The following is a 21,538-nucleotide window of genomic DNA, read 5'->3' on the forward strand; positions in this document are numbered from 1 at the left end:
GGTAGAGGGCCACTAGATTTTGCTACATACCAAATATCAAAGCCCTTGGCCCTATGGTTTTGGACAAGAAGATCAGAAACCATTTAACTGTTCCTGGCCAATGTAAACCTTGAACTTTGACCTAATGACCTCAAAATCAATAGGGGTCATCTGCTGGTCATGGCCAACCTAACTATCAATTTTCCTGATGCTAGGCCCAAGCGTTCTTGAGTTATTGCCTGGAAACCATTTTACTGTTCCTGGTCACTGTGACCTTGACCTTTGACATACTGACCTCAAAATCAATAGGGGTCATCTGCTGGTCGTTACCAACCTCCCTATCAACTTTCATGACCCTAGGCCTAAGCGTTCTTGAGTTATCATCCGGAAACCGTTTTACTGTTCAGGGTCACTGTGACCTTGACCTTTAACATACTGACCTTCAAATCAATAGGGGTCATCTGCTGGTCATTACCAACCTCCCTATCAACTTCCATGATCTGAGTTATCAACCAGAAACGGATAGGTCTACATTCCGACCGACCGACAGACATCTGCAAAACAATATACCCCTCCTTTTTCAAAGGGGCACATAAAAATCACGTATTAACAGCATGTGAACTGCCTTGTTTGCACACGATTTTTCTCCCGTTTATACATGGGCGGATCCAGTGAAAAAAAGTAGTTTTTATGCAAGAATAATGTTAATTTCAATATATCGAAATAAACTAAAGGTATTGACCAGAGTTCTTTTTTTTTGAAACAGTGATTTTGACCTTGGTTCTTGTGAACTCGTATGCAATCACAAACACTGTTTCTATGCTAGCTACCTATATACCAAGTTTCATTGCAATTGGTCATTCTTACGTTACTGAGCTGAAACCAAAGTTAGATGCTGTCCACAGGATTCAACAATCTAAAAACCAGGCTTTTTGAAAAGCCTGACAAATAAAACAGGAGGCTAAAGAGGCTACAACAGTTCTTTACATACCAAACAAAATCCATATGTGAGGATGTTCTTTCCATACCCTTTCTTGCATAAAATTCTCTGAAATATAATTATGGTATTCAACAAACATTAACAGGGATGTCTTTTCCAAGCTGAAGTATGGCAAACAGTAACGGTATGCATTTTTTCCCTTTTTTCTGCCAAGACTGTACATAGGAAAAACACAATGTACAACAAATTATTACTGAACCAATATCTTTTTAAATGTATAATTTTGTATCAAACAGATCACTTTTTTAACCACTTCCAATCTGGATGATTTACAATGTCGCATTTTTCCGCAACTGTTAAGGCCCAGCCCATTTCCCCATTACTGTGTATGAAAAAGCACCGATTAGGGAACTAATTACTTCACACTATTTCTTCTAATAAAAGTATAAAATTTCCCCGTTCAAATTCACCAATCATTTTTGGTTTTCGGGATAACTGGTTCCAGTAAAATGACTTCAATTTAGTCCTCCTGAACCAGTTTCTTTTGAAATGTAACATTTTTATCATTGGACAAATTTACCCCTCCAAAAACTGACATTTGATCCTTTGCCCAAACAGTGAGAGAAATATACTGCAATTTGTGCCCATTTACGGTACATTTTTTCCAATTTTACCAAACCAATACTATCCCAAGACCCTGAAAATAATTACAACTACCATAATACTTTCATAAAGAATTTAGAAAGAATTAACGTAAAAACAATCAGTTTCCCTCAACACCCCCGAATGTGTGATAACAGCTAAAGCTAACTTTTTCCTATGCAGACTTTATAAACTGTTACCTAACTTTAACTAAACAATAATTTGTAATAGAGTTACCAACATCTCCCGCCTAGGCAGGGTTCTCGGAAACGCCGAAAGGAATTTACATTAATTTTATAAGCTAGCAGCTTGTTTTCCAATCCATGTATTTGACATGTAAAAATTTGTTGTACATGTTAAAATAAAAGTATAATTGTTCATATATTTTCTTTTCACTGTACGTTTATAAATATACATTTCCATTCTCAAATAAAATGATAAAGAAAAGGGATTTTGTCCAACTTGGTATTTTCACAAAGGTGATTTTGTCCACCTTGATAATTTCACAGGACTTCGTCCAGGAAGACCAGAAATAGCAGGGATGGGTGGGTTGTCCAGGGGTGATTTTGTCCAACATTAATTTTTGATTACATTTTACCTATTTATCTCACCTTAACATTATTTGGGTAAAGTATTGTGATTACAAAACGTCTGTTGGTCTACACTTAATTTACTTAATTTGACAGTACAATAGAGGCCTGTGTTTTGACGAAAGTTTAAGTCTGTCTGTCAGTCTAGTCAGAAGTTGGGACTGCAACTTTTTCAGCTTTGGGAGTCCCAGGACTGCAACTTGAAATTGCTAGTGAGAACACTGCTAGGGACATTTTTCACAAAACATATTGCATGCCAATACAACATCTTCTAAGTAATAGGGCAACATGCTAACAATGTAACTATATAAATCATACTATATAATTATCCTATAATTCATGAAGACATTATGAAGTTTGAAAATGTCTGGAAATCTACAATTGGTGAATGACCTTTGATTGAGTGACCCCAAAATCAATAGGGGACATCTACTCTGCATGTCCACTCATGCTATGAAGTTTCAACATTCTGGATCAAGTGATCCTCAAGATATTGATCAGAAAAGTTTTTCCATGCTCAGGCCCCTATGACCTTGACCTTTGATGGAGTGACCCCAAAATCAACAGGGGTCATCTACTTTGCATGTCCAGTTTCAATGCTCTGGGGCAAGTGGTTGTCAAGTTATTGATTGGAAACGGTTTTCCATGTTCAGGCCCCTGTGACCTTGACCTTTTATGGAATGACTCAAAACAACAATCAGGGCCTTCTCTGTAAGCCCTATCAGCCTATGAAGTTTGAAGGTCCTAGGTCAAATGGTTCTCAAGTTATTGATTGGAAATGAAATGTGATGGATTCTGGCCCCAGTGACGTTGACCTTTAATGGAGTGACCCCAAAATCAACAGGGGTCATCTACTCTGCATGTCCAATCACCCTACTGAGTTTCAACATTCTGGGTCAAGTGGTTCTCAAGTTATTGATCGGAAATGGATTTCCATGTTGAGGTCCCTGTGACCTTGACCTTTGATGGAGTGACCCAAATAGGGGTCATCTACTTCTTAAGCACTATAACCTTATTAAGTTTGAAGGGTCTAGGTCAAATTGTTCTCCAGTTATTGATCGGAAATGAAGTGTGATGGTTGGACAGACAGGGTAAAAACACTATGTCTCCCCCAGTATGGGGGGATTTTTATCTGCCTCCTCGTATTTCCTTGTGAAATGCAAGCTGCATTTTTGACAGAATTTAAATAGGTATATAATAAATACATGTATTTAAAACATTTTAAACACAAATACAGATATGCAAAATACATAATACCTATATGAGAGTTGCAGGCACTGAATGCACTTCATAAGTCCAAATAGAAACAATACATACTACCCCGGTACTGTACTTTATCATATAACAAGAGCTGTCCGTAAGACAGCGCGCTCGACTTTTCTCAGTGCTTGACTCTGAATTAGAGCTTTGCCAGTAAAAAAATTCCAAGTTAAAAAGGGACATAATTCTGTCAAAATTCAAATCAGAGTTATGGGAATTGTGTCTCCTGGTGTAGACTTTGATAGAAAATAACTATTTTGAGTTTCAAGTCAAAAGCTTTAATAGTAACAGAGATATTTGACTTTATCAAAAAATTTTTTTTTAAAAATTCTAAGTTAAAACGGGGCATAATTCTGTCAAAATTCAAATCAGAGTTATGGGAATTGTGTCTCCTGGTGTAGACTTTGATAGTAAATAACTATTTTGAGTTTCAAGTCAAAAGCTTTAATAGTAACAGAGATATTTGACTTTATCAAAAATTTTAACAAAAGTTCTAAGTTAAAAAGGGGCATAAATCTGTCAAAATTCAAACAGAGTTATGGGGATTGTTTCTCCTGGTGTAGACTTTGATGGTAAATAAGTATTTTAAGTTTCAAGTCAAAAACTTTGATAGTAACAGAGATATTTGACTTTATCAAAAATTTTAACCAAAAATTCTGTTAAAAAGGGGCATAATTCTGTCAAAATTCAATCAGAGTTGTGGGGATTGTTTCTTCTGGTGTAGATTTTGATGGTAAATAAGTATTTTAAGTTTCAAGTCAATAGCTTTGATAGTAACAGAGATATTTGACTTTATCAAAAACTTTAACCAACGGCGACGCTGACGCCGGGGCGAGTGCAATAGCTCTACATTTTCTTCGAAAAGTCGAGCTAAAAAGGAGGTAATTTCATGTACAAAAAAAGAGGAAGTTAACTTGGGTGCCTGTGACCTTGACCTTTGCACATGACACTGTCTTGTTACAGACCAGACAAACAGACAAAAAAGTACCAAACAAGTTGGGTGACCTTCAATGACTTTGGAACTAGGGTCTGGGTCTTGCAAATGATAATCAACTCATTATTGGAAACATTTGTGCCAAGTAATTTTAAAATCCTTTGAGGAATGGCCGAGGACAAGAAACAGACCCTGTTAACCTTTAACCTCTAAGAGTGACCTTGACCTTGGAGCTAGAGCAGTCTTCGTCGTAACTGGGTTACCCAAAGCCCGGGACAAGTAAATCCCGTTTCGGGCAAGCCAATGTTTCCAGGCAGTTGCCCAAACGGACAAGTGCATTTTTCCGAAATTTAAATCCCTTAATTTTCACAATAATTACAAAAAGAATTTCACAAATTCAAAATGAATCCTAAATACTGGCTTTCGTATATTTACGCATGAATTGGTGATGTCACAGCATTTTGCGTTCTCTGCATTTTTATTAGCCTAGACACTTATTAAATACTACTGCTTGCAAGGGTTTTCTTGTATTCAGCGTCTTTGCAAAATGCTGAATCTAAAATACTTCAAGTGTGCTCAACCCAACAAAAAGCCAAAATTTGTACTTTTATCAAATTCATATAAATACGAAAACTGATTGTAAAGTTTAGTTTTGGTAGGCATTGGTGTTTTGGAATATAACAAAACCCAGCTAGATTTATTTTGTGAAGTCTAAGTCTAAGTGTAGTTTGAAAAACAACACTAAAGGCCCTGGCTAAACAAATTAGTATTTTCTGTTTCTAGGGAAGGGTACTGAAAACATTTTTTTCTTTCTTTAAAAATGCAACATAAACAAACTGATTTCAGGCAAGTAAAAATGTTTCCCGGCAAGTGGTTTTCTTAAGTGAAAAAAAATTAAGGCGAAGATTGCTACAGGTCTGGTTTTGTGCATGACATATCAACTTGTTACAGGGAACATCTGTGCCAAATAATTTTATAATCCCTTGGTGAATGGCAGTTATTGACCGGACAAGAAACAGATCCTGTTAACCTTTAACCTCCAAGTGTGACCTTAACCTTAGAGCTAGGGGTCTGTGTCTTGTGCATGACACATCATCTCATTATGGGGAACATTTGTGCCAAGCAATTTCAAAATCCCTTGATGAATGGCAGAGTTATGGACTAGACATGAAACAGACCCTGTTAAAAATTTGACCTCCACGTGTGACCTTGACCTTGAGCTAGGGGTCTGGGTTTTGCACAAGACACATCGTCTCATTATGGGGAACATTTATGCAAAATGTCGAGCCCGCCCTTTGACCCCTAACTGTGACCTTGACCTTTGAGACAATCAGTCTCATTGAGTCATTCATGCAAGATATAAACAAGATTCCTCAATGCATCCGGACAAGATCTGACATGACCTTTGACCTCCAACTGTGACCTTGACCTTTGAGATAGGAACCTGGGGTTTGCGCAGGACACTCCGTCTCACTGAGGTTAACATTCATGCCAAATATAAACAACGCTTATTTATGATTAGGAAACCATCAAATTGTGTCCTCTGTTACATACCTCTTTTGCAGAAGGAAAAAAGACCATGTTTCAATAAAATGCTCTTTTCCTGAAATGAGCAATTTCCCAATTTGGAAGGCCAGGGCCTCTTCCCAATTTCCTGATGAAAACCCCTGTCAATGCATATCGAAAAGATCTGACATGACTTTTGACCTCCAACTGTGACCTTGACCTTTGAGATAGGAAACTGAAGTTTGCGCATGACACTCCGTCTCACTGAGGTTAACATTCATGCCAAATATAAACAAGATTGCTCCATGCATGTCAAAGTTAAGGTCCAGACAAATAAATCCAGACGGACGCATGGTCCGGACGAACAAATCCGGACAGACGCATGCTCGCACATACACCGAACAGCCACTTGGACAAGTATGCATTCGCTTCCGCAAATGGGCTCAACAAAAACCCTTCATGGATGGCAGAGTTATGGACTGGACATGGTGTGACAGATGGACAGGACAGATGGATGGAAGAACAGACAAAAGGATGGAAGGACAGAGCCTATTTCTATGTCCCCCCTATTTTTCTTCGAAAAAGGCAGGGGACAATTATTAACTTTGTTTTATGGTTATAATAATAGCTAGATCAAAGTTAGAATATAGTATACGTAAAATAACATAAATTCTTGACTGCATACCTCTATGGCATTTAAAATGAGTTCCCTCTGCTCATAGTAATGAGACAATAAGACGCCGGGCAGAGGGCATCGGTCACTGTCCTCACACACATACACTGAAGTCAGTAGTGTCTTGTAACTGTAAAGTATAAACGAATATAGTGACATCAATCATATTTAAAATACATATATTTCTAGCTGACCTGAGCACAAAGTAACTAATGGTGAGCTTTTAGGATCGTTGGATGTCTGTCCATTTCTCTGTCATCTACAATTTCTTTAAAAAGAATACCTCATAAACCATGCCAATTTGAACAAAACTTGACAGAAATGTTCTTCGAGTGGTCCCCTTTCAGATTCCTTCAAATCTTAGTCATCCGTGTAATTCTGGTTGCCATGGTAACTAAATGGAAAAACTTTAAAAAAAATTCTAAGGAACTGCTGGCTCAATTTTTAAGTAACTTTATAGAATGTTCCTTGGGTGACCCTCTACTAAATTACTTTTGAATCATTCTGTTTAGTTAAAACAAAACAGGGCATTTTTTCTGCACAGACTGGAAACAAAGTTCGAACATTTACACATGCACACATTTCTATTAAAAAGTTAATTATGATGTTTTTCTCACCTAATGACATGGCTTTATGCTCTCTCATGAACTGATTCAATCAAACAGTCTGCTATTTTTCTTTTTTGGTTGCGTTCTATTGCTTCCAAGGGATCCTTTTGCTATTTTATTATTTATTTCAGAAAAACCCGTAAATTATACAAGATATGACAGCTTTCCTTAATTCGGTTACTGCTTTTATATCACTGCGTATCTCGCTGCACAGCGCCATCCACCTAGCAAATGTAGCATAATTTTTTTGCTACCCTTGGCACGCTATTATGACCATTTGTTTTTGACATATTTTACATTACTGTTATTGGTTTTATAGCTAATTTTAGCTCTATATTGATTCTACGTATTATACAGCTAATTTGTGACTTTTCTGGGACCAGATGATTACCCTAGCTCATCCCCCTCCATACCCTCCTTTTTCATCTCTTTCACATTTATTGCTTCATATTAGAGAAATAATGAAAAGCTATTAAAAATGTAGAACCTTTGAGTATCAGTATCTAACAATACAGTTATGTTCATGTCTCCGTCACTGCGTCTGTTTAGCCAGTCTTTTAGTGTACGTATATTGTAATACCGGTTAAGAAGTTCCATTTTTGACATTTGGCGCGAAACCTCCACCATGAAGAGTTAGGATTAATCTATTATCACGGTCATCGGCTATCAAACAATTTTAGGAGCAATAGGTAAGCCGTTTTAAACCTCTGTAACTTACATTCTCTTGAAGAATGTCAGTGTTGAACAAAAATCTAAAGAAAAGTAAGGGTCATGTTTGATGCAAATGACCCCAGTCATAGCTTACCAAATCTTGGTCCTGGCCCATTTGCTAGCATGCCTAGAATAAAAGTAACTGAAAATGGTGTTAAGAAATTGCCTGAAAACTGTTTGAACCCGAGTTATATGCGATGCCATTTTTTTCACACCATTTTCCATTTAGTGTTAAAGGTAGAAAAGGTAAATGTAAGCTATATCTAACGTCGCATATATTCAACCGACAGCCTGAGCTATTATGCTCTTGTTCAACAAGCTATGTATACATATCCACTAACCATACTTACTTGAGCTTATTTTACCTCCTGGTTCAACCCTTAAATACTGAGTGCCAAGCAAGGAAGCTACATTACCATTTTTCTTTGGTACGACGCGATAGGGATCGAACACCCGAGCTGTCACACTCAAAGCGGGCACTCTGCTATTGTGGTGGTATATCTGTCTGTGTACATTTAGACCAAAGAAATAATATATAGTATAATCTTAACACATCGTGTCATTATATTGGGGCATCCATGAAGAGTGGTTAAGGGCACTGACTTCGAATCACTTGCCTCTCAACGATCATGATGGTTCGAGCCTCGTCCGGGTCATTGAATTCTTCATGTGAGGAAGCCATCAACATGTCGTCCTGTATGTTATGTGCAAAGTTATCTGAATATCCATGTATGCATAAACAGTTAAAGAGTAGACAGGAAAAATGACCTTAAATTTTGACCTCTTATCGCGACCTTGACCTTTAAGGTAGGTATAGAGTTTTCAACGCTATAATTTATGTCGTTTTTTTATGATGAATTGTTTTGTTAAGTCATTTGATAATACCCAATGCATGCATAATATTGTTATCGATCGGACCATATAATGCATTCTGACCTCTACGTGTGACACTTATCTTTAACCCAGGGGTTTTGGTTTTCTGGTGGTCGTTTGTCTCTACTATGCTTTTAATTAGGTTGATGTCCATAGCTTTTGGTAACTTTTTTTTATAGAAAACATTTGCTATCGAGGCTGCTTCTGAACAAAACTCTCTACTGTCTTTTGGAAGAATAAAAAATGACAAAAGTATAAAACGTAAAGCCACAATCAAATAACGTCTCACATACAGCACTCCGCACGGAAATATGGATTCTTGTTAATGTACACACGACCAAATATACACATTAACACAAATGAATGCAATATTAAAAAACACTGAAGTAACAAACCGACAAATACCCAAATATATGTACAGAAGGACGTTAACTGGGCACCAGCTTTGAACGACCAGTGGCAAAAATGCAGCTGGGGAGGTTTATGCTAGTTTACTGCCGCTAAACCTAACCCCATTACGTAAACTGATACATTACGGGAACAGCCGCTTAATCTAATTCCATATCGGTACCTGCCGCTAAACCTAACTCCACTGTAGTTATGATGAAGGAGGGTGAGGACAATTCTCTAGACAGTCTGTCTTTTAAGGACATTTAAGGTCACCAGCCTGTCCCATCATCGCACAGTCAAAGAGGAAAGCGTTGTGACTAATTGTAAAAGGTTTAACGCTGTCATCGCCCATGTTAGAATTGATCCCATGCGTTATTGCTTTTACGCAGGAACTGGTCTGCACAATTTATCCATTTCTTGGGCGTCTTACATAATTAGCTTTCGGACATTTAAATTCTTGTCAAAATAATATGCAAGCCTAAAACTAATATAACTAGATAATGTACTTAATTAATCGATTAATTTAATTCACGACATCTAAGCCAGCGTGCGTGCAACTGGCGTGTATTCGTTTATTTTCTCAATTTATGGTAACATAACATAATGAGGTAAAATATCTAACTATAACGAGGCTTATGCATTGATATAACAGCAGGTATGAAGTTCCATAATAATGATATTTTTGATGTTTATGTTCTTACGGGAATGTAACAATTTTGCAACAGTACACAATACAAATATAACTTAAGTTAATAGATCCGAAAATTCTAGCCAAATTTATAGCATTAAACAATATATATATGACTTTTCGATAAGACAGAAAGCTGTCAACAGCTTCCAAACATTTCGTATAATTACTGCTAACATAATCTATTTAAACCTCTTGATGATATTCTTAACAAAGATACATCATTTTTTTTTATATCCCACAGTATTGCAATTCATATTCATGACATATTCGTATTGTAAAATATTTGGAAATCTATGAAATTTTGATTTTATATACTTCGTTCTTTAATCAACAAGTGTTGGATATTCTAATAAATAGGGGAATTCGTCACCTATATTGGAGTTACACAATATACAAGTTCTATGACTTAGTGGTACTCCATTCCAATTACCAGTTTCAACAGGTAATATATGGTTTCTTGTTTTGAACTTAATCACATATTTTAAAACGTTATGTTGAGTGTTAACTAAATATTGTTCAAAACCAAAAGTACGCTTAAAAAGTCTATAGTTTCTGCAGTTGCTGGAGTTCTCTAAGAATGAAAAACATTCATTAATAAACAAATATGACAATTTCTGTTTAGCACTCATGGTAAGCCATTTTGTATGGGAAATTCATGCGTTTCCCATACATGGATAAGTCCGCAGGCCAGAAGAATAATCTTAACATTTACAATCCACGGAAAACTATTTGAGTTACGGTAGTTACGGTATGACGATAAAAGCTCGAATTACCTGCTTATATAGATATACCGTTTTCAGTTTCAGTGAAATAAGCTGTAAAAGAGGTCATACTGGTCTTCTCATATTTCTTGAAAAAAATCACACATTATGCGGAACTGACGTCTGATACAATGAGATGGGAAAAGTAAATGCGAAAACTCGCGATATTTTAGACATTCACACATATGTATGTTAGACGGTTAAATTAAATTAATTTAATACTAATAACTCAAATGTCCCTGGGAAAATCAGCCGCTAAACATGTCCAGAATTGAGACAGTGCGCGGAAAAGTATTGTCCCTTGATTATTAGGCCAGATTGGAAAATCGATTGTTTCCCTTTACACCAACTGATTATCTGTTACGCGTCGTTAATGGTCACAATAGCCTAAATAGTTTTCCCGATATATTCTATATAAAACTGACCTTTTTCAAAGAGCTACCAAACACAGCTAGACCCATTTCAGAGAACAAATCCTTACCTCATTTTAAAGAGTTATGATAAAACTGATATAAAATGAAGAGAAAAGTAGGGGACATGTATCTTCCAAGAGAGATTTCTCTGGTCACATTTACTTACTGTAAACTGACATCAAAATCACACTGCTGTGACCTGGAAGTACTACTCATACTAAAATTGAGCTTGACTTCACCAAATACAACCTGCTCTCCCATTTTTCCTACCAAAATGTCAACAATACATCCACAATGAAATTTAAACAAAAAGTAGCCTCAATTTAGACCTCTGTTGCCATGCCAAGTGAAAAATTAGTGTTCAAATACCTGGCAGCCATTACGCGATTAGACCAGATGGCTCCCACGCTTGTTCCTTTAGTTTAGTTAGGCCTAATGCGACAGTTGGACATGATATAATTTTCTCCCGCCATGCCAATGATGTAAACAGGGGTGGCGCAGGGATAGGGGTAATCTCATTCATGCGAAAAATATTCAAAGTATCACAATTCATTTATTTATCGTCCGTAAATTTGTTGGAAATAGGATAGTTCTTGAAAAATAGGATAAGATATACATTTTTTCGATTTAACGTTGTCACGGAAGCCTAGCGACAATTTTGGTGTTCTCTAACCTTAAGGGCCTTTTCAGCAACGGCTGTAACAATCATCACTAAAATATTTAATTATATTTGGAACGGTAATAAATCAGGTGTTTAATTACATTAACGGTTAAAGAGATTTGACGTAGCTAAATAAAATAGTTTACCACTTGTCAAAGCTGACAGTTTAACTTCACAATAATTTAAAACGTGTTTTTCATCCGATACGTCAAGATAGCCTGGCATGCATTCCAAGCAATCAGCTGTAGAATGGAATGCAAGGCACGTGGAACAATTTACAGTTAGAACTAAACAAATATTGTGATGTGTGTCACTGAAACGAATGTTTGTAATGATGATATATTGAATTTGATTTGAGTGATATGAGAGTGCTTTCAAAGAAAAAAGGCAATGAAAGTTCCAGTAGAAATTTAGTATATATAATAGTATTCTGGTCTCGTCTCGGCACTGGCTTTTTGAATTATGCCCTTCGCATATTTATCCATTTACCCTAATATCAAAAGATTTATTTATTTATTTATTTATTTATTTATTTATTTATTTATTCATTTATTTACTTTATAGAACCGAGAATCCGATCATCTTTATGTGAAGCTATTTTGTAAAACCTAACTTTTTATGTAAAAGTGTAACACGTGTTTAGTTGTGTATGTTGTAGGCCCTCTAAATTCTGCAATGTATTAGAAAATATGACAAATTTATCTATAAGGAGATCCATAGCAAGCAAGCATGGCACGCAACCAGTCACAGGCTCTGTTGAGAACTAATTATTTATGCACCACCCCTCACTTCCCCTTGCCCGGGCCCAAGTGGATTTCTATTTTCCGTAAAACATGACAATACTGTTTCCAAATACGGGGGACCATTTAACACCCCTCACTTCCCCTTGCCCAGGCTCAAGTGGATTTCTATTTTCCGTAAAATGTGACAATACTGTTTCCAAATACGGGGGACCATTTACGGTAGCCTCACGGCAGTTAAATCCTGCTAGTGTGATAGTTGATAGAATACAAGCGTTAGTAAGAAGATCCTTTGAAAGTAAAGAACGCCACCAAACACAATAATAGCAGACTTGGTCCATGTGAGGTTAATTATGAAACACTTTTCACGCCCCTTGACCCAACTTCTGTCTATATTTATAACTAAGCTTCTTTTTTACTTTTAAAATAGGTATTTTTAAAGTTGATCCGTATCCTTGCAGATGAAAAATATTCGTCTTATATTGTTCTGTGTAATATTCTAGAATTTTACTTAAATTTTACGATGTATTGCCAGAACCTTTTCACAAGCAATTGACATTCCTTAGATGTGTAAAATACCACAAAAACGAAGTGTATACAACTTGAATGCTATAATATACCGATTACCTTTAACAATCAATTATCTCGGAAAGCAAAAGATTTGTGTCGTAAAATACTATATACTACGTGTTCTTCTAATAGATGTTCTCAGAAATGTCAACTGTTTTTGTTTGTTATTTGATATATGTTAGATATAGATGCCAAAACAATAATGGAAATCGTCATGCGTAAATACAAAGTGCTTGTGATAAAAAATACGACCATTTTTCAAAATTAATTAATCACAACGTAGCACAAAAACTGTTCTCTTAGAATTTTCTCGCAACTGCGCATTGTACGTAATAAAGGTAAGGGTAGAATTCACGGAAGTAAAGAACATCCCAAACACAGCCACACAGCCATATATCGCAAGTTAGGGTCTAACAGCTCAGTTGTTAAACAATTGTGCAACTGCTCAAGGTCCAGGATATAGATGAAAGCATGGCGGAAAAACTTGTTCAATCATAATTTTTATTTTGCTGGTTTCACATCACACCGACAAATTATAGGTCATATGGCTATTTTCAAGCTTTTTGCTGCGGTGGAAGACCCCATTCGCTTCTCCGGGCATTATTTGAAGCACGGGAACTTGGGTAGAACCACTGACTTTTTCTAAAGCCAGCTATATAGATGTCTTCCTCACATTAAAGAATTCTACACTGCAAGCAAGGTTTCAAACCCACAGCGGTTATTTTTAGTCAGAGACCTTGATCTCTGCACGGAGGTCCATGAGTCACAACAATTTAGTTGGAATCGGTCTCCGATAATGACGTATTTGAACACTTAAACAAATCACTGACAAAATTATATAAAAATGTAATTGTCTTAGAACTAGAAATTCTAAATCTGTCCTTTGTATGTGTCTTGTTAAGTTGTTTTTACCTTATTACCATTTAAACTTGTTTATCATATATTCCAACAAAGATTATTTAACATTCATAGATGGAAGTGTCATGAACTTGATCAGTACACTGATTTTGAATACATAGATAGTTTACATTTTCCTGTTTTTTTGTTTGTTTGTTGTTTTTTTTTTTTGGGGGGGGGGGGGGGGGGGGGGGGGGGGGGGTGGTTAAGAGTCACCCCAACTGACGCAAATTAGTTAATAGATCCCTAGACCACAGGTGCCTCCTCGGGTATTTGTTCAGGAGTAAGCAGGCACCTGGGTTAAACCACCGACCATCAGTATGCCAACTAGTTAGCTGTCTCGTATGAAGAATTGTACACCCTAAGCTATGATTAGAACCCACATCAGTGAGGGGAAAGTAATATAAAGTTAGTCACCTTAACAACTCAATAAAGGAGACACTATTCATTTCCAAGTACATTCTGCATATCAATTAGAAAATAATTATGGAAAAATACATTTTATGTAGGATGTTCACCAGGGAGATTCCAGGCAATTATGGTTATAAAATACACACGTTTAAATTCGTTTACCTAACAAGGTCATTGAAATGTAACCAAACTATCACAAGTCAAAAGGTTTCTACTGTAAAATGGAACACGCAATTTTCGAGAGAAAATACCCAAAGCGACTCTATCATGAATTTCCAGGAAACGATTGAAGTTCTCAAAAAACTATATGTTACTAAAACAGATTTTTCAACTATAGACTTACAACATTTGAAATGATTATACACGGTGACAGCAGAACTTTGTTATAGAACATACTCATAGGGGGGTAAACATATGTTCGCGCCCGCGAGCTGTGGAACACATTTTTATACATGCGCAAAATGTATACAATGCATATTCAATAGATATGTTACGTTTTAATGTTGTCAATTGCATACTAAGAAACAATTATTTTACAAAAGTCCATGAGCATCTACACAATATTACTAGTGTGGCGAAAAATTACTGATGTGTCCATAGAACGCATAATTGAAACAGTTTGAACTGACATGACGTCAACGTCTGCAGTCAACGTCAGCAGACAACGTTAGCAGTCATTATCAACAGACAAATGCCAGCAGACAACGTCAGCAGTCAACGTCAGCAGAAAACGCCGATTTCTCGCTCATTTCATGGACATTAAATGACATTTTTCAACATAAATTATGTTTGTAAGATGTCCATTATATATATAAATAGGCGAGTACATTAGCATTAAAATAAGCCCTATCTGTAAACAAATGGCTTTCAGAAGATGTACAGACATGCCAAAAGTTATAATACAAACATGCAATTTGGTAGCTGGCCAGTCAGATCATGTGCCAACATATCAGCTGTTTTAAGGTTGGAATGGTCAGTATGCCCGCAGAGCTACCAAAATATCATGCAAATATACGATATATAAACAAATCATTAGCGCTTTTAAAATTCTTCTCTGAATACCTCTGGCAAGCAATCAGGAAGAGCGGCATCTGCTTCCCTTTTTTCCAAGTATATTTATCCGTGTTGCTAAATCAGGGACATGATATACACTCATAGCATAATAAACTTTGTAGATAAGGACAGATATAGCAGGTTTGATATGGAACTTTCTCATTGCATTTTTTGTTTGAAGGAAATGAATAACTATTTGCAGAAGTAATTTCCATTTCTGATTTTATCTTTTACAATTATGATACGTTTAATTGTAAATCAATGTATCTGAAACAACATAGTGACCTGATTGTGATATCCATATACTTAATGTTCTAAACGCACGAATTCTACATGGATTCACAAGTACGCGTAATTTTTCAATACATTTAACATGTAACACTATTTAAGAAGTTTCATTTCTGATCGATTGTTCATACACAAACAGGTGACTTAGAAGTCACTTGATATTCGCAAGAAGATGCTATTTAGTAATACATATATCATTAATCTTCTGTTAGAGCGTCCACATCATATCAAAGGTAATAAGTAGCTTCCTTTCTCGGTGCGCTAGGTGTATTGACAGTTCAAATGATGAGACCTTTTAGCGGTTTTTGGCCTCTTGATAAAATGTCTGCTGAATCACAACTTGCAATTTATTGCGTAATACGATTTGGTTAAATGCGTTTAGTTTAGTCTGAAAATGGTAACTTTCTGTTACCGTCGGAAAATTAACAATGTCATCAGAATACCACTACTAATTAATGCCAGTTACAAGCTGATAATAGGAATGTTTTTTGGGTACATCAGAAATTATAAACGACGTTCCAAGATACTTAGAAACTTCCTTTCACTTATAAAATATGCTTGGTGGCAATTTATGAAGCGCTTGATGTGAAAAAAATGATGAAAATTCAACAGCCACGTTCAAAAAACGCAGTCTTCCATAGTACTCATATATTCCCTAGCTCAAGCTGTTGCTAGCTATCACTACAGTTGGGTCATGGTTAACTTTAGTACTGATATATACAATGCTCCAGCTGTTGTTACCAAACAATGACAACAGTAAGGGCATGTTTATCTATAGTACTCATATATACCGTGCTCAGTCTGTTGCTACCGAACCATCACTACAGTTTGCTACTGGAGCATTACAACTGTTAGGTCATGGTTAACTTTAGTACTGATATATACAATGCTCCAGCTGTTGTTACCAAACAATGACAACAGTAAGGGCATGTTTATCTATAGTACTCAAATATACCGTGCTCAGTCTGTTGCTACCGAACCATCACTACAGTTTGCTACTGGAGCATTACAACTGTTAGGTCATGGTTAACTATAGTACTGATATATATAATGCTCCAGCTGTTGTCATCAAACAATGACAACAGTTAGGGCATGTGTATCTATAGTACTCATATATACCGTGCTCAGTCTGTTGCTACCGAACCATCACTACAGTTTGCTACTGGAGCATTACAACTGTTAGGTCATGGTTAACTATAGTACTGATATATATAATGCTCCAGCTGTTGTCACCAAACAATGACAACAGTTAGGGCATGTTTATCTATAGTACTCATATATACAGTGCTCAATCTGTTGCTACCGAACCATCACTACAGTTTGGTCATGATTAACTATAATACTGATAAATACTATGCTCTGTCTGTTGTTATCGAACAATGATAACAGTTTGGGCATGGTTATCTATAGTACTTACATATACCGTCCTCAAGCTGTTGTTACTGAACCATCAGTACAGTTGGAGCATGGATAACTATAGTAATGGTATTTACCATGCTCCGCTGAGGTAACAGAAACACAACAATGGTTGGAGCATGGTGAACATAGTAATGATATATACCATGCCCCAGCTGTTGTTATCTAACCAGGACAACAGTCGGAGCATAGCTATCTAAAATACTCATATATACCATGTTCCAGCTACATGATGCTTTTGAAGTACAAAAATATGCGGAGCATGTTATCCATAGTACCCACAGATACCATGGGTCAGCCGTAGCTATCGAACCATGACAACAGTTAGGGCATGGTTATGTATAATACTGATACAAACAAGGAAGAATATCCAACAGGGAAAGCCATGTGAATGTTTACATAGAGTAAGATTACTAATACAAGGGGCAGGACGTGAAGTGGTTGCACACTTGGTTTAAGCGAGCGAAATGGTTGCAAACTTACAAAATGGCGGATATTTTCTGAAGTCATTGCGTGTTCGCTTTTTTTTTTTTATCAGGTAAGTGGGTTTCTGTGGTATTTTGAATTCTATGGATATGTGCATGCATCAGTTCTATGTCTACGTCACACTCGGTTTTGCGTTTCAGCGTTGTAGATTTCGAATTCTCGAAGTTATTGAAGTTATAAAATGGGCATGTCCATGTTTTGATATTTGAATTGCGTCGTTTCTTGCCGTTTTTAACATTCTATTGGTCAAACTAGCCTGTTTTGGGGCCCTTAAACGAGACAAAACAACTAATTGTGAAGAATTCTATGAACGTTTGGCTCTGCATATTTTAGGGATAGTGCTATACCCAAATAAATCTTGTTCAAGCTAGTTTTTGTTGCAATCTTGTACTTCAAGCAATTTCAGTTGCAAACTTTTTCTGAAAATATGATGTCCAACTCCCAGAGAATGTTTATTGTGCAACTGGTTGAAGATGCAAATCATAAATTTCCTCAAAGTTGCAGCAGATAGCGCGAAATTTCATAATTCTATTTCTAATTACGTATAACGACGTTTGGGCACAAAACAGAGACTTATTTTTAGCTTTTTGTGATTTTGGAAGATCAGTGAAATAATATGGTTGATGTTTTGCTATGGTGTGCACTAGCCTTGTATGTATCTTGCCCAAGAAATTACTTAATGCAAACCGTGCAATCTGACAAGTTCTCGTCTCAATTCTTAGTCCCGATTCTAAGTTCCCATCTCCATTGACCTGTATTTATAATTGACAGAAAATTTGTTAAAGATATTTTACATAAAAGAAATATTATAATCGAACTAATATATAGCAAACTTGTGTTTTAATTTCAATCGATCTGAAATCTACAGTACTGTATTTCCTTGTTCAATTTATTTTTCAGGCAAAAATGCAAGACTGAGACAGCGATGGGAATTCTCCTCTAGAATGTGGTATTTAATTGCGAAAACAAATTCCGTTCACGGTTTGTGCTTCAACGTCATTTGTCGTCACGTGAAACAACAAACTACCAGGATACATGATTTGTTCATAAAAACTGTTTTTCGTAAAATGTTAGCACATGTAGTTTGATAGAAAAAAAAAAACAACATATTTATATACAACAGTGATGTAATAACATAATGACATAAATGCATTCGTTATGTTTCATTTCTAGATTAGAATTGTACAAAAATTATATATACCAGTCTTAAGATATGATTATGATGTAAAATGTTTTGATGTAATCTTGGACACAAGCAACTTTATTACGGCAAAATTGAATACAGTAGAGTTTGCATTTAAATTTGTGGTGGCAGTCAACAGAAAACATCATAATTATGTTTGTTAATTTTCAGAGAAGACTGATTTAATCGCAGCCGAACATTTTCTTGTTATAGTTTTATCAATTTCAATCCACTTTTGTGAGTTCGCTCAAAATATAGTCTTAGTGGACTCGTCAACTCTGTAATGTGACTTAAAACTGGTCGAACACCTCTATGTAGATCATTCAATTTTCTTAATGTTCCATACTTTGGTACGCTTCCTCTCCTTCGGTTACACTCGTGATCTCTGCAATAAAAAGTAACACTGGTAATTTGTGTAATACATTGCAATGTAATGCAAAATTAATATAATATAAAGAACTGAACATACATCATTAAACACTGTTGCACCTTGCGATTTTGTTTTGTTTCTAACAATTAAAATAAATTTTGCAAGTAAACGGTATTTCAATGTTTGTCCTTGTCATTCATTTCTGTAACAATACTTATATGTCTTCTGTATTATGGCACTGCAATTAATTTACTTTCCATTACTGGTTGGTAACCAACATTGCTTGTGTTTACTATAATATTACGCAAAAAATGTATCTGACTTTAGGTTGCTAAAATTGTTGGTTCAGAATAGGAATAGAAAATAAGAATAGGCTTACTTTTAGCATGTGTAAATGGTGAGTTCTGCTCAACCCGGCGCTAGAGGGAGTGGACGGTAGCATGCATTTTAACTACCGTCCACAAACAGGCTCAATCAAACCGAGCCAGTAGTATTAGAAATACCGAAGCGAGCGTTTTTAACCTCATTTGACCTCGTATGACCCTTGACCTAAACCGACCAATGCTGACCAATTTCAACAAATTTAAAACAAATTTTAACAAATTATTGTTAAAACCTATAGTAAAATATGATTAAACACTTCTGTCAAATATTTGCCAAAATCCTGCCAAGTGGCAGCAATGTGGCAGTCGCTGCCAACTTGACAAACTTTTGGCAGAACGTTGGCAAACACAAATTCAACCAATCAAAAGCCTGCCATTTTTCTGCCAAGTGGCAGCAATGTAACAATGTCTGCCAACTTGGCAAACTTTTGGCAAAACTTTGGCAAAACTTTGGCAGATTATTTTTATTGATAAAATGTAAAGGTATTTGATTTTATTTTCAATTAGTAAGTATATTATCGGTGGATTTATCTGGATTTCCTAAGTTGATTATTTTATTACCTCCCATATCTAATGCTCTGTTCATTGTGTTATCAAGTTTCTTATTTCTGTGAAGATATGATTCCATGTCCTTTCTAAGCTTTTTATATTGTTTTTTAGTAGCATAATCACTTAAATCAATATCAAATTTAACTTTACTTACACTTTCAGGTTCACTTATTTGTTCTATATTATTAAAAACTCCCATTATATATTACCAGTAAAGTTTTTTCTTAAAAACTTCCTTGGTTTGTCAATATATAAGAAATCATATTTTTGATTTGTTGCATTAGCAAAAGTATCACGATCTATATTTTGTTCATTACAAATCATATCATTTTCTCGTTTACCCGGACTTTCAAATAAAATATAATGTGAACAGTTAATTCGAATATCTTTTGGTGTTTTATAGTAAGACTGACTTAAATAAATAACACAACAGTTTTTGTGACGTCCTTGAATAAAGTATTTTGTTATTTCATTTTGAACTTTTTTATCTTCACATACAAAATCATCAAATATTACTACTTTTTGTTTTTCTGATTCAAGATTCTCACAAGGTTCAATTTGGTTGGGATCAGCTGAATATTCAAGTATTTCATTTGGATCTACTTTAATTTTTTTTGCAATTTGGCTTAAATGGTTAATTAAATCTTGATATTTAGATTGTTCTAAGTTTTTAGCATATAAGTATAATTTATCATAATATATAAGAGGTTTTCGAAGTATATGCATTAATGTATTTGTTTTTCCAGATCCAGAAGATCCACATATTAACATTCTAAAACATGAATCTGGCATAAAAGGATAAAATTGTTTAAAGTTATTGGATTTATCACTTTTTGTATCATAATTTGGAATTTCCATTTATATAATATTACATTATTTTACAATATCTTACATTATTTTACATTATTTTACATTATCTTACATTATTATATATATAAATGCAATCGAAACTTAATGAAATAAGAATAAGAAAAAAATTAGTCGGACAAAAGATGAGAGCTCTTAGAGAAGAAATAATGAGAGAAAAAATAAGAAAAGCTACAAATCGGGATATGTATACTGAAATTTATAAACCAATTACTGAAAAAATAGAAAGTCAAAAAGAACAATTATCAAGTCAGTTAAAAGCATTACCTGGAATTAAGGAGCAATTAGCGTTACTTCCAGAACAGTTTGCTGATAAGATACATGAAATAGAAAATATAAAAATGTTGTCAGAGTTAATGGAAAAACAACCACCTCCGGGACTACAACAACCATTACAACCATTAAAAGAAGGTGAGCATGATACAACTGAAAAATCAGAAGAAAAATTGGGAGCAAGGCCGAAAGAAAAAAAAATACATACAGTAGATTTAGATGTTGATTTGGATACTGATGTTTTAGAAGAATATGGATATTCCAAACCGTCTAAAATGTTTAAATTATTTACTGCAGATGAATCTAATCCTGATAAAATATATGAAGACACAGTCCAAAATACAATAGGTAATGTTACTACGAATATCGTGAAGTTAAATGGTCCAATAGCTAGCAAATCAAGATCGAAAGATCCAAATA

The 21,538-nt window shown here is 35.4% G+C and overlaps 1 protein-coding gene across 2 annotated transcripts in view; it reads right to left on the reverse strand.

Moving 5' to 3' along the window:
* Positions 1 to 7,762, reverse strand: part of LOC123531834 (telomerase reverse transcriptase-like) — a 69,046-nt gene extending 61,284 nt beyond the window's left edge. Inside the window, exons 1-3 of one of the 2 annotated variants that reach the window (XM_045313104.2) lie at positions 7,620 to 7,761; positions 6,537 to 6,654; positions 971 to 1,027 (exon numbers count right to left, since the gene is read on the reverse strand). In XM_045313104.2, the coding sequence (XP_045169039.2) occupies positions 971 to 1,027; positions 6,537 to 6,654; positions 7,620 to 7,759 (315 nt within the window). In that variant the 5' untranslated portion in view covers positions 7,760 to 7,761. Of the gene's footprint in view, positions 1 to 970; positions 1,028 to 6,536; positions 6,655 to 7,619 lie in introns of both variants that reach the window. The other variant, XM_053517804.1, reaches the window with a different exon arrangement.
* Positions 7,763 to 21,538: the final 13,776 nt, after the last annotated feature.

The sequence above is a fragment of the Mercenaria mercenaria genome, chromosome 11 (genome assembly GCF_021730395.1).
Source record: "Mercenaria mercenaria strain notata chromosome 11, MADL_Memer_1, whole genome shotgun sequence".
NCBI lineage: Eukaryota > Metazoa > Mollusca > Bivalvia > Venerida > Veneridae > Mercenaria > Mercenaria mercenaria.